Below are 15,074 nucleotides of genomic sequence, written 5' to 3'. Positions count from 1 at the left end.
AAATTTTTAAAAAACTTATTAATCTAAGCAAATATTATAATTTAAGTAAGAACTTCATGGTTTTAAAACTTCACTGATAAATTAGGACATTACATATTTTTGTATACAAAGAAATATTTTCATTTAAGATTTAGAAACCAACCTAAAAGTTTTTATTAAGAATCTACAATGTATTTAGGCATTGTGCTAGAAGCTGGTTTAAAAAAAAGATTCTTTTGTCTTAAATTATTTTCAAGCTCATATATACTTTAAGAAAAACAATATTCTCTCTTTATGCATATATTTATGTATATGTTCTTATGTGTTTATTTTTGTGTAATTAGAGATACATACATGACACAGACATAGTCATATGGATCTCACTACAAGGCTGGCTTCAGGATAATCAACTTTTGGGCAAGGCTACTGAAAACCAACTAATAAATAACAGGGAAGATGGAATCTGCAGTGGTGCAGGGAGCATTTGAGAAGTGAAATAGATCCTTGAAATATATTTCCGTATGCATACACATACATATATACACATTCACACATCTGTATTAAAAATACAAAAATCACTGTCATACCTTTTCCTTTTGTAGCAACTACATCTGAAGAGGTACTATCAACTTCAGGTTTTTCTTTAAGCATTGTACTTTCTTCTTTAGTTTGGTCTTTCTTCTCGGAAATTTTTGTAGTTTCCGTTTCAATTTGGTCTATTTCTTGTAGCATTTCTGAATCACTTGCTTTACTTTTCTGAGGGTTGGTCTCTAATTTTACTTTTGTTGGACTTCGTGTTAAACTTTTTCTTTTATCTAGTTCACACTCATTTTCACCAGTGTCAAGATTTTGGGCTAGAAAGAACCAAATATTAAAATGAGATACTACCAGTATTTTAATAATTCTACACATTTATTTTTGTGTATCTGGCATAGTGGCATGTTTCTGTTTCACTGTGAATCAAAACCATTTATATATTGTGGTCTCTTAGTATTTAACAATACATTAAAATATAATCTTAGTATTAAATACTCATAGATGGAAATAATGAATTTATCTTTATTTTTAAAATTTTAAAAATATATAGCATTTTATACTAAGTTATTTTGCTTAAAAAAGGCACATAGTTATTACCATTTTTTTCTCTAAAAACCTATAAAAACAAATCTAGCCTTTAGTACAAGCAGAACAGTAGTGACCACTTGGAATGATTTTAGAAATGACAAAAATCTTCTGTATGTACTAAGGACTGAAACTACAAATATTCTCTTGATTTTAATCCCCTATTTAAATGCAAACACATTGTGGAAGTAATGCTCTATCATATATTCTGTAGTAAAAGAATACTATGATGCTGTTCAAAGAATAGCATAATAAGTTTTTTTTTTTTTGGGGGGGGGGGGAGTGCAGGGCACTGGATATAGAAGGGAGAGGAGATACCATGAGGACACTAGGGGCGAGGCACCAGTGAAGAAACGAAGAGAAGAAGGGAGAGAAGGAAAGGGAGATGGGAGCAACAATCTTCAGGTAATTTACCGTTCTACTATGTCTGTTGAACTAGTGAATGCAAGGCAAATATAACTGACCTGCACCAATAATTCACACTAACATGACATATTCCTCATTTGGATCATTTTTATTTAAAAAATAACATGTTAAAAAAAAATTAGCAGGGACAGAGTCAAGATGGCAGAGTAGAAGCAGGTCCTCCGTGTGGCTCTAGCTTCCACCTTCCCTAATTCATGTAAAAGGGCACTCTGAACAAACTTTGGAGCTACAGAACCCACAAAATGACACTGAGAAGCTAACCTTCTGCTGAGGACAGCCCAGCAGGCCAGCAGCAAGCGGCCAGTGCAGTGCTCTGGGAGCCAAGCCCAGCTCAATGCCAAGGTCTTAGCCCCAGGGTGGGCCTGACAAGCTGCCAGTTGGAGGGACTCCAGATCACCAGCCGCTGTGGCGGTCCAGAATTATCAACACATAGATGTTAAGGACAAAATGAGAGGTCAGTGCACTGTGGACTTTGGGACCCAGTAGTTGGGAGTGCGTTGGCTTTTGCCTCCGGGGCAAGAAGCCGCTGAGGAGCCACAGCTATGCAGCCACCCCCACGTGGCAGCTTCAGCTCCTGGCCTGCAGAGTGTAGGAGGACCAAGAGACCAGTCTAAGGGATAATTGCTCTTGCTTTAACCTGCTTGGATCTGTATTGCAGTCTAGGGTGGAGGTCCTGGGGTATGTGTCCAGCTTGCCAGAGCATGTGGAAGCTTCAGCAAGGGCACACAGCTAAAAACTCTGGCAGCTGAGGAAATCCCAGCGTTTGGGACAAAAGCTCCCGTCTGGTAGCAGAGTCCTACTGTGGCAAAAAAAAAAAAGCCAAAAGTCAAGTAATTGAGTGGCAAAATGACCAGGCAAAGGAAACAAAGCAAACAGAAGAACCCAACATTAGACTCCTATTTTGGGGACAAAAAGGAGCAAAGAATGGAACAGGAGGAAGACGGTGAAGTCAGAACTCCTGCACCAAAAGCTTCAAAGGAAAATACGAGCTGGTTACAGGCTACAGAGGACCTTAAGAAGAGGATAAGAGAAGTGGAGGAAAAATTGGGAAGAGAAATGAGAACGATGCAAGAAAATTATGAAATGAGAGTCAACAGCCTGACTGAGGAAAATAACACCTAAAAAATAGACTAACTCTATTGGCAAAAGAGGCTCAAAAAGGCAATGAGGAGAAAAATGCCTTAAAAAGCTGAATTTGCCAGATGGAAAAAGAATCTCAAAAGCTCACTGAGAAGAATCATTGCTTCAGAATACAGAACATGGGAGGAAGGGAATGAATCTGGAATTCAAAGTTTTAAAATCAAATGTTTAAATATATATATATATATATATATATATGTATATGTATACACACACACACATACACATTATTATCAATACTATTTTCCACGTAATTGGGAAATAAGATATCCAGGCACTGGGGCACAGAGATCCACTATGCCCTACTGTAAAAGTCAAAAGGGGTATGGGAGAAAATATGGGAGAGAGCAGATTGGAGGAGGGGATATCCTATGGGACTGCTATTTTGGGGCAGTGGGTAGGGGAAAAACGGGGAAAAAATTTGTAACTCAAAATCTGGCAGAAATGAATGATGTAAATCAGAAGTTAATAAAGCATTTGAAAAATGAAAAAAAATTAAAAAATAGCCTGGTCCCACTAAATAATCTTAAAATTACTGAAAAACCCCAAACTTTTGTGTGTTGGCCCCTTTTGTATTAATCATGATGAATCAGACTAAAAATTTAAGTCTAAAAATAAATACATATTCCCCCCTCTTTTTTTCTTGTGTTCTGTACACTTAAAAATTATTGACGCGTTTGCTATGGCTATAACTGATAACTTCCCAAATGTACAGATATGTTACTTTATAATATTCATACAATACAAATATTAAATACTGTATCATCCTTACTAAATCTAATAATGTTTACATCATATAGTAACTGACTGTCCACCATGATAGAAGTTTATTAACATACGATAAAAAGAGGGTATTCCACCATTGTCACAACTAAGCAGCTCAGTATAGCTTGTCCCTTTGAATAGCTTCATCCACTGCTGCCATCCTGGGGAAGTGGTGCTGGCTCAAGGCATGAGCAGAAAGAATGCCAAAATTCAACTAGATAGCACTACTTCACTACTGGGAATTAGGTTATGGGAAGTGAAGGAGGGGAAAAAAGATATCCTAGACAACCTTGAATAGATAACCAGTTTATTATCTAAGTAAAAGCTCACTAAAACAAATACATTCATAATAAAACATCTCTTCATGACAAAAAAGAACATTTCCATGTGTTGAGTGATTTACTGGAATAGCTTATATAATAGATTCTTATATAACAAAAGAATTGTTGTCATTGTCCCTTGGATTATAATGGATTATGATTATCAAATATTGCACACTCACTACTTATGAAAGTCTGTGCCATGAAGCAAATTATAACACTTTAAGACAAATAGATCATAATGTTTCTAGCATTGCAGTATACAAAATCAAACTGTCTCCACAATTTGACCAAGACAGTCCCTTTTGAGGCCAGTTTAGTAGCTAGAGAACACAACACTGAGCTGACACCATCCCACCTGCTAACATAAGCCCAAAAGAGCTAAAACATCTTATAAAATACTCTTTATACATAAATGTTAGCCGATTATATTACATAGCTAAAATCACATTATAAAGAACAGTGTTTACTAGAACAGTGTTATGCTATAAAATATACTAATACTTCATTTATTCAGGATCTTTAGGGAAAGAACAATGATTTACACCAGTTAGGTGTCAGAGTGCTAGATTTTAGTTAGGGAGAATTGAATGAAAATTCTGTTCAGACACTTAGCTGTTTGACCCCAAACAAACCACTTATAATTCTCAGAACTTCGATTTCTTCATCTATAAAATATGGATGATTATAGCACCTAACTCTGAGGGTTATTTTGACAATCAAATAAAAATATATAAAGCACTTAAAACACTAGTTTTAGGTTAAATGTTTAATGCTTAATCCTTAAATGCTAGCTATTATTATTAGCTGTATATAATTCTTACTTCTCTATATTCTATAACTTTATAATTAACTACTTTGATGGGAATTTTCCTAAAACATTTTGTATACTTACCTTTCACATAAACATCATTTAATTTTTTTCTTGAAACCATCATTACAAACATTTATTATTGTACTGTGCTATAATATAGAACTAATGAGGTATACAGGGATGCTGGCTCCTGTCTACTTAAATAAACCTCAGGCTACTTCACTGTTTGAGCTCCTGTCTCTTCTAATTCACTGTCAGATGTTACTTCTTGCCCGTTTCTATCATTCTTGTATATATCATTTTTTATGTTACAGGTCTACAAAATAATTAGCTTTTATTTTGTCCAGAAACTAACAAGCTTGTTAGAATTAAATGGGGTCAGTGTTTCTGAGAGGCTCTGCTATGAGTCAAGTAAATAAATGAACCTGTGTCATTATAGCTGGTCTTAAGTCTTATTTGGCCACTTGCTGACTCTTGACTGTTGACAGAAGTAGCATAAGAATAAATGAGGTGCACTGGTACTTATAAACCTCAACAAATTTTGTTTAGGCAGGCTGGTCTTTAGGACACTTATTTTTTTTATGAAGCTCTACTATTCTCTGAGTTTCCTTATTTCTCGCTTAGTAATTTTTTATACTATGTGAATAAAATAAATGACTTAAAACACATTCTATTTAGAAAGTAGACGAAAAACATTTTTACCTAGGACATGGCTAATGTGGGTTCAATAAGCAAGAAATTAAAAGCATAGAAAAATAATCTGAGGTACTTACTGTCTAATATTTTTCTGTAATTCACATTAGTATTTCCAGGCAACTTAGGGACAAACCTATGAACATGTGTTTTACTAATCCAACTCCAACCTCCGTAGCCTGTTACTCTATATTCCTCTCCTTTTTGTTTCCACACCTGTTATAAAGGGAATTAATTTGATCAAGTAACACAAATAACACATTTTATAAGACATTTGTAGGTTTTATCTAAGTAAGATCATATTCTGTCAGGTATTTTCATCTAACTGGTTCTTTCAGCACAGATCAGAAAGGAAGAATCTCATTTAGAAGTCAGAGATGAAAAGGAAATGATTGGCTCCTTCTCAATGACAGAAAAATAAATACAGATAACAAAACAAATAGAAAGTATTTTGCTTCTGTCTTTGCCATAGTTAACTAAGTAACTCTCTACCCATACATGAGATGCTACACTTACAGTTATCCCAGCAAGTTAAAGAGAGAATTAACATATAATGTAGTTTACATTTTGTTTGGATGAAAACATTTTTAAAATGATCAAAAAGAACTACTTGCAAGATAAATAACAATGACTAAATAGTTATTTTTGTCAACTAATCAAGCACTACATTACAAATTTAAGCTATAAAACAGAAGGCTCTGAAACAACTAAAAATACTTTAAGATATTATACTTTAATAATTCAACTGATTCTCTATCATACTCTGTTCCAAAAGGCTGTTCCAAACCTTTTATCCTTAAGCATTCTTCCCATCCTTTCAACAAAGGACCTCATATGTGACTAAGAAAATGGAGACCCTTTTGCCATGAGTTCTTCTCCCCTACTCTAAATCTCAAAACCTTTTTAGATATTATCCCTTATTCTTTCTTTTTCTCCAGTCTGATGTGTTTGTACTTTCTTTTTACATCTACCTCTTAGAATCCCTAGTTTCTCTGAAAGTTCAATTCAGTTCTTACACAGGGTCATTCATTCCTGACACCTCTCAATGCTAATGCCTCCTCTCACCCCAATCTACCTTGTATTTACTTTGTATAAATTTAAAGATGTATATGTTGTTCCTCCAGATATAATGTAAGGTTCCTGAAGGTAGGGTCTGGTTGTTTTTTTCTCTTTGTATCCCTGGTGCTTAACTTAGGACCTTATACACAGTAAGTATTTAATAAATGCTTACTAATGATTGTTAAAAGATTTTAGTAATGATTACCTGATGTTTGATTGGAAATGTATACTTCACCCAGGTGGCTTGTTGCATTGTTTCTTCCTCCTCCTGTTTTCTCTCTTTTTTTTTCACTTTCTCCTTTTCTTCTCTTTCGATGGATGTCATTCTGTGTAATCTAAAAAGCAGTATATTATTACAAAATACCTTTTGAAAAACTTTGGTAGTTTATGTATTTGAATGATAATTTAAAATTAATTTATCAGGAATATTATACTATTACAAGGGATTCTTGAAGCATTAGAAATGTTCAATTAAAATGATTTGTAGGTTAGAAATCATAGGTAGGCCCAATCATTATACCTATTTTAGAGATGAGGAAATTGAGGCTGAATGGTTATTTGCTCAGGGACACACGGCCAGAAAGTGGGTCTTTCCCAATTCCAAGTCACTCTAAACTTTTCCAGACCATTATGATCTCTGAATTACATGCTGTGGAAAGGCTTAGTGGTGACTTGGGGGGTTGATACTGAGTGGAAAGGAGATGGCTAGCACCTAGCTGTGTGCTTACATATATACACACATTCAATCCTTCACATACCACTTTACAGTAAGCAAATTACATCATTGCTCCTTACTTTCTTTTCCAATCTATGAGGAAAAACCATCACCAATTCCTTGTTAATGTTTATTCTTTTCTTTTTTTGGAGAGCAACTGGGGTTAAGTGACTTGCCCAAGGTAAGTTTAACACAAAAACACAGCTAGTTTTTGTGTTAAGTGTCTGAGGCCAGATTTGAACTCAGGTCCTCCCGAGTTCAGAGCCAGTGCTCTATTCACTGCACCACCTAGCCGCCCCAATGTTTATTCTTCTACCTATACCCTTGATCCCATCCCTTCTCAAGACCTATAAGCATACTAGACTTTCCCCATTTAAAAAACTTTTCCTTGACCCTTCTACTATCATCTTATTAATCCATCCCTTTAAAAGACAAACTTCTTAGTTGCATTCAAAGCACCTATTTTCTTACTGATCATCAATACACTTGACTCCTCAAAATCTGGTTTCTATCCCTACCATATAATCTCAAAGGCTACCAATTACTGCATTTACCAAGCCCATCAACCTTTTCCAGGCCTTATTCCCTTGATCTTTCTGCAGTGTTTGACACATTAATCATATGCTTGTTATGGATATGCTGACCTATCTCTGTAGCCATTCCTTTAAGGATTCTCCCCTTGTCCTCTTCCCAACTCCTTCACCAAACACTTTTCCCTCAACAATCTTATTCACTCCTAAAGCTTCAACTATAACTGCCTGCATCTAAAGACTCCCTAATCTAAATCTCCAGTCCTTATCTTTCTTTTCTTGTTTTTATAAATAATAATAACAATATTTTTATTAATAACTTTATTAATAACAATAAAAAAATAAATAATAACAAAATAATTGTCTTTATTAGGAACCTAGTAACCATTAACCAAACATGGACATTTCAATGTACAAACAAAATAATCATATACGAAATGATAAAATTCTCTTATATAGTTTGTTTATAAAGGTATATATTAAATGTAATGGAACAGGTAGGTGGTGCAGTGGATAGAATACTGGGTCTGGAGTCAGGAAGACCTGAGTTCAAATGCTGTCTCAGACACTTACTGTGTGACCCTGGGCAAGACACTTAACCCTCTTTACCTCAGTTTCCTCATCTGTAAAATAAGCTGAAGAAGGAAATGGCAAACCACTCCAGTATCTCTGCCAAGAAAACTCCAAATGGGGTCATAAAGCATCAGACTTAACTGAACAACAACAAAAGTAAATTTAATGCAATGGTAACAAAACTGTCCTTTTTGTGTTCTCTTCTAAACATTTTGTTTTGTTCTATATTTGCATTTCTATCATTACCGACTAACTCATGCCTTTTTCTCTCCACCCTCACCCTCCCTTGTGAAACAAAAAGATCTCCCTTGTAACAAATAAGCATAGTCAAGTAAAACTTTTATCTTTCTTCTAAGTTCCAAATCTACATCTCCAACTGGCTATAGGAAATCTCCATCTAGATGGACCATAGTACCTCAAACTCAGTGTGTCCAAATCCGTGCTTAACTTTTCACCTAAATATCTTCCTTCTTCTGATTTTGTTCTTTCTAATGGTAGAAGCTCCATTTGCCCAATCCACGTCTGAAAATTTAGTATTAGTTTTGATTCCTTTTTTTTTTTATATCCAACCAATAATTAAATCCTAAAAATTCTATCACTGCAGTATTTCTTGAATCCATCCCCTCCTTTTCATTTTTCATACCATAATCCTAGCAGTTACAAACTCCCTAGGCTACTGCAATCTTTTTTTTTAAGTAGGTCTTCCCTTTTTACTTTCTCCTCACCCTCTGCTCCAACTCTTCACAAGGCTATGTATATTTTGGTCATGTTACTCCTCCGCTCAACATCCCTCAATGAGTTTTCTAGTCACCAGGCACCAAACCTTATACTTCTCAGTTTATTAAAGGCCCTCCAAAAGCTAGCACCACTCTACTTTTCTAGTCTGATAACTTCCTAGTTAACAACTAGTAATACTTTAAAGCCAATTAAATGCTTACAAAGTGTTTTCTTCACCTTTCCCCAGAGAAAGGTAAAGTAACCTGTTTTATCTCCATTTCACAATTGAGAAGATTAAGGTTAAAAAAAATGGGAGACTGCCTAAGGTCACACAGTTAACAAATATGGAAACTCAAACTCAAATTTTGAATCCAAGTTCAGTGATCTTTTCATTATACTACTCTACTCCTTTAATTTTTCTCAAGCTAAAATGGCTCTTCACAGATCTATCTTTGGACCATTTCTCTCCATCTTTATGTCGTTTCACTAATTTCATCCATCTCAAAAGACCCAACTATAATTTCTATGTAAATGACTCTTAATTCTATATTAAACCATTTATTATACTTCCATACTCTAGAATTTTCTGCCTTCTTTAAACTATGCTTATAATAACCTTCCCTGATGGTTAAATTCTTATCCACTCTTTAAAGTTTATAGCTATATTGTTAAGGAACTGTGTTTGATCTCAGTTGGTAAAGATTATTTCCTCACCTCAAAGTAAAAAAAACCCAAACTTTTTTGGGGGGAAGAGGTAGGTAGAGGAAGGAACAACTAATAAATGAATGTTAAAGTATAATTTGACCCTCATTAGTCTATAAGATCCACCAGGACAGGTACCATATCTTAAATAAACTTTAATCTTCCCCAGGGCTTAGGGCAATGTCTATAACCAAAAGATACTTAATAACTGTTGAGTAAGGTTTCTAGAACCTCAGATTAAGTAGAAAGGTTGTTTTTTTTTTAACAAAAATTAAGTTTCAGATGAGTCTAGATGACACAAATTGAAATTCATTTTCAGTCCTGAAAATACAAAATATCTCTAAAAATAATATATATAAGCTTTTTTATTTCTCCACAAATCTGTAGGAGTTTCCTAAACTCCTCCAAAAGAATACACATTCCTTAAGAGAAGGAGCCCTTTTTCATTTTCTCTTCATATTCTCCAAACATAGCAAATAGCAGGTATTTAATTACGGCTTACTGTCTTAGATTTAGTGGAGTGGAAAAGTGCTAAATTTGGAGTCACAAGGTTTGAGTTTGGATTCTGGCTCTGTCACTTTTTCTACCTGAGTAAGCCAATTGACTTTTATGAACCTAAAAGTTTCATCATTTGTAAAATGAAGAGTCCCTTCTAAAGTCCCTTCCAGTACTATCTGGATCCATGAGCCTATGATTTACAAGTGAATTTTCAATAAGGCAAATGAAATGTGGAATTTGCTGGGGATAGAGTAAGCTGGGTAGGAAGTCTAGAAATATATACTATACACAATGGAGAAAAATAGTAGGATCACAGGGTAATTGTTTTAGGAGAATAATTTTTTTGCTCAGACTTTCCCACCTCTCCATGTACATCAGTAACTATTCTATAAATTTGTGGTCTTATAAAATTCCTGGGACTGTGAGAAAGACTGACTTGCTCAGGCAGGATCACAGAGTCCCAGGGTCAAACTTGAACCCAAATCATCCTAACTCCAAGGTCAACTCCCCATCCAACAGAACATGCTGCTACCTCTCAAGAATAAATCATATTGGGGCAGCTAAGTAGTACAGTGAATAGAGCACCAGCCCTGGAGTCAGGAGGACCTGCATTTAAATACGGCCTCAAACTCTTAACACTTACTAGCTGTGTGACCTTGGGCAAGTCACTTAACCCCAATTGCCTTGCCTTCCTCCTTCCAAAAAAGAAAAAAAAAGAATAAATCATATTTACTCATAAGTTGTTCTGTTCCCCCCCACACACATACTTTCATTCTAAAACGAGCAAGACTAGGGTCTATACCTTAGTCTAAAAAATGAAATGGAAAATCTTAGAATTCACAGGGAAACAGAGAACACTGTATGACTCTATTCCTCCAACCCCATCTAAACAGGCCATTCGCCGCTTTAACATAAATCTGTCTTCCTTTCCAAAACAAAAGCACATTTTCATTTAGGGAAGTGTCTGGTGGTCACAGCCACTGCTATTTCAAAACAGAGAAGAGGATAGCTATATGTAGGATTTTTGTGGGGGAAAAAAATCTCAAAATATGGAAGGAGAAATACATGTTACATGTTATATCACAGACCCTGGTTAGATGGAGTGTCAGAGGTGATCTGATTTAATCTGTATCTGAGCAAGACTACCTTCTATAAAATGCCTAAATAAGTAGTGATCTAGTCAGTGAAGGATACCTCCTAGGGGAGCTCCATTACACTTTTGGAAAATTCTAATTTTTATTAAGTTTTTCCTCACATCAAGTTTAAATCTGTTTCTTAACAACTTCTACCCATCATTCTCATTCTTATCTTCTAATACCAACAAAAATAAATGTAATTCCTCTTTCATATGACACAATGCTTGTCAAATGTAATATTGTATTCTCCCCTTCCCTACCAGTCTTTCCAATGAGAGAATTAAGCACGCTGATCTGGCAACCAAATAGTGCATATGTTTTTATATTATTTTTAGTCTTTAAAAATTTTTTTTAAATAAATTTTGTTCACATAATATATCCAATTGTAACAATCACTCAAATAAAACATTTAAAATCCAATACACATGTAAAATACATAAAAATAACTAAATATATCATACCACAATAATTTCAACAGTCAGAGTGCAAAATGTTCTATGGCTGCTACTTGCTAAGTAAATTTAGATTAACAAACAATCTCTAAGGAAGGAGGAGGTGGGTGGGTTGGGGGAATGAAAATTTGCTAATAATTTACTGCTCTTAGGCAACTAGCATGATTTAAGTAACAACATAAAAAAGAATGTATTTTTCTCATTAAAATGTGTATTTTTTTTCCTTTTAGTCATGTTAATTTCCACTACTGACTAATCAGGATTACAACAGAGAATAAATTATAATTCACATATCAGAATTACTTCCCTTACCTGGTATGTCCTAAAGATTCTCGCCAGATTGGCAGCATGACAACTGGCTTAATAGCACATTCCAAAATGGCCAAAGCCAAAGCAAATTCTCTAGGTTTGCTACACATTTGAACTGCTTTGATCCAATTTGACCTACATTTTATAAAGAAGACAAACAGCTGCCATCAGTTGAAATTTTAAAGTGTATTCATAATTTTATATAATAAGCATACCTCTATTTAAACATTTCTGTCAAGCAGTACAAAAACAGTCTTAGTGGAATTTTCTGCTATGACATATTATATAAAAATTACACTTTGTTGGCAAACAGATTCAATTAAAACTTGGGTAACATTTCTAAGTTCATTAACTAATTCAACAATTATTAAAGACAGGGCTTCATAACCTTTTTGTGTGTCACGGACCCCTTTGGTAGGTTGGGGAATGTCTGCTGTCTACATTTCATACGTGAGGGAAATGTTCAGTTTTAATTAGAGATTAGCAAAAATACTGATGTGACTTTTTTTCCCCCAGTCCAAGTTTGAAGATCCCCTGAAATCTATCCAGACCTCAGGCTCAGTATGGCAGCTGTTAGCTGACTTGAGTCTCTGTTACCTGTGAGAGGCCCAATTTGGATGCAGGAATGGTGCTGGGATGTTGTTTTCCAGCTGGATGATAGTTAATCTCAGGGTGGATATAGTAAGTACTTTGGACCCATGTACAGAACCATTCCATTTGAACTCTCCCGCTGGAGTCAAGCAAAATTTATGTGAAAGATGTCTTCTCTTATCATGGTCCTCTCTGTGCTGGTGTTTGTTCAGGGCAAAAGAATTGGTGGTGTACTGATTGTGGTAGACACGATACTTCCCCTCTTGACCTAGCTTGAAAAAGTTGTTGATATTTCCTTTCATAATTATCTCTTTCTTGGTGCTCAATCGTGAAATTTCTCCTTGAGAGTTAACTACCAGGACCTACTCGAGGAAACAGATGTAAAAAGATTTCATTAAAGCATACTAAATATATAAATTGATTTGACAAACTGTTTTTCTTTGAATAACTTGTAGTCATCAATTCCAATCAAATGTTAGGTAATAACCTATTTTAAATTAAACAATAAATAAAATTAAGTAAATATATGTAAAACAAGAATAACCACACAATAAATTATGTCTACATAAGGATAGCACTTCAAGTTTTTAATGTGTACTTTAAGTCAGAGGCATTAAGCTGTCTAGTGAAATTTCTATTCAGTAAATGCTACCTGTAATACTTTATTGGTCTGTTATTTTACCATATCTATACCTGAGAATTACAAAGTCTTAAGAGCTAGAAAGAACCATGGAGGTCATTTAATACAAACTTTTCATTTTATAATAAGAAACAAAGGCCTAGAGGACTAGGTTACTAACTTAGCTGGTTAGCAGCAGGACTGGTACTAAAATACAGGTCTCTTAATTCTTTAATATGGGTAGCTTCCAAGAGTTCATAGGTCTTAAGAATATTTTAGAGCAATCCCACATAGGAATGATTTTTTAAAATGTGCTATGTCAAATATAATGTTGGCCAGTTGTGGTGGCCCAGCCTCTCTTCAAGAGTTGTAAACTGCAATAGTACTAAAACTATTCAGGTATCTACACTAATTCTACCATGAATATGGTGAGCCCCAGGAACAGTTGGCCACCATGATGCTTAAGGATGAGTAAACCCACTAGAGTCAGAAATGGAGCAGGTTAATGCTTCTGTGCTCACCAGCAGTTGGGTTGGGGCTGTGAGCAAATGCTACACTTCTGGCCTGAGTGACATACAGAAACTGAATAAAAAAACAAAACTATACACACACACACACACACACACACACACATCTCTATTTGTGTGTGTGTGTATCACTACACAATTTGGCTGTGATGACTTCTATTCCCAGAGCAGTTGGGAGTCACAAGTCTTTATGAAAAAAGATATTACTACATCCTTTAAAGTAGAGAATCCTTGCTCTTAGCACCATGTTGACATCATAGAATGTCATAGCATACACTACTCCAGTGGCATTGTGGTAAATATTGGATAACTGTCTTTCCAAAAAAATGTGTGTGACATACTTTTAAGTTTAATCTGCATTATTAACATTTTCTCCATCACTTTAAGGTCTAGACAGTGAACAAAACAATAAATGAAGCCCTGATTTATAGCATTTGCTGATTTCTGAGGTATAAATACATTCAAAATTTAACTGGGGTTTTTTTTTTTGCCTTTTTTTTTTCTTTTGAGGGCAATTGGGGTTAAGTGACTTGCCCAAAGTCACACGGCTAGTAAGTATGTCAAGTGTCTGAGGCCACATTTGAACTCAGGTCCTCCTGACATCAGGGGGCCAGTGCTCTATTCACTGCAACCACCTAGCCGCCCCAATAGGCTACTGTACTATCAATTCCCTCAACTACTTTTGAAAAACTAGTATCTCCCACTCTTTACCTACATGCATCAGAATTCTTAATGGTTCGGCCATAATTCATCTCCCCTGAAACCAGCACATTATTTCAAATTTTCAGATGCCACACTAATGGCTCTTTTATTGTATGAATAATCTAGGGCTGTTTATGTTTAACATATGAAGGTTTCTGAACACCATTACCATCCCAACCTGTTATACTGAGGTTTTGTGGCAACTTAAGTTATTAGAAAACCAAAGTAAATTCTAAACCATAAACATTTTAAAAGTGGGACCTCTTATGTTGAATGAGGTTATGGAAAATTAAACTAATTTGTAAGTGGGAAAGAATATGGATATGTAATAGGGACAAGGACTAGAATTATATATTTATTGAACTATGGAAATTGGAGACAAGGAAACCCTTCTTTACAACTTTCTGTTGCAGGGTTGCTGAGAACACTGAGAGGTTAATCAACTTGTTCAGGATCATATGGGCAGTATGTGCCAGAGGAAGGACTTGAACCCAGGCCTCCTGGTTTCAAAGTCAGTTCTCTCCATCTTACCATACTGCCTCTTGTATACAACAAACCTTACTGTAGAAAGCACTTTTAATTTCATAGAAACCAAATTTACTTAAAGGTGGAAAAAGCAATTCAACAGCAAATCTCCATAACCTAAAGAGAATTTTATTATCTTTCCATTTTTTAAAATGACAGC

The 15,074-nt window shown here is 35.1% G+C and overlaps 1 protein-coding gene and 1 long non-coding RNA gene across 2 annotated transcripts in view; one reads left to right on the top strand and one right to left on the bottom strand.

Moving 5' to 3' along the window:
• Nucleotides 1–15,074, top strand: part of LOC138152623 (uncharacterized) — a 634,969-nt gene that overhangs the window by 98,511 nt on the left and 521,384 nt on the right. The gene's annotated exons all lie outside the window — the stretch shown is intronic.
• BPTF (bromodomain PHD finger transcription factor) overlaps nt 1–15,074 on the bottom strand; it is a 193,334-nt gene that overhangs the window by 72,511 nt on the left and 105,749 nt on the right. Inside the window, exons 7-11 of the mRNA XM_069076836.1 lie at nt 12,548–12,903; nt 11,954–12,085; nt 6,524–6,653; nt 5,340–5,475; nt 567–833 (exon numbers count right to left, since the gene is read on the bottom strand). Of these exons, the coding sequence (XP_068932937.1) occupies nt 567–833; nt 5,340–5,475; nt 6,524–6,653; nt 11,954–12,085; nt 12,548–12,903 (1,021 nt within the window). The remainder of the gene's footprint in view (nt 1–566; nt 834–5,339; nt 5,476–6,523; nt 6,654–11,953; nt 12,086–12,547; nt 12,904–15,074) is intronic.

Source organism: Petaurus breviceps, unplaced genomic scaffold (assembly GCF_028583685.1).
Source record: "Petaurus breviceps papuanus isolate PSGF00001 unplaced genomic scaffold, PetGlider_PUasm1.0 90925, whole genome shotgun sequence".
NCBI classification, from domain to species: domain Eukaryota; kingdom Metazoa; phylum Chordata; class Mammalia; order Diprotodontia; family Petauridae; genus Petaurus; species Petaurus breviceps.
Note: the sequence above shows the minus strand (reverse complement) of the source record. Positions and strands in the feature narration are given on the sequence as shown.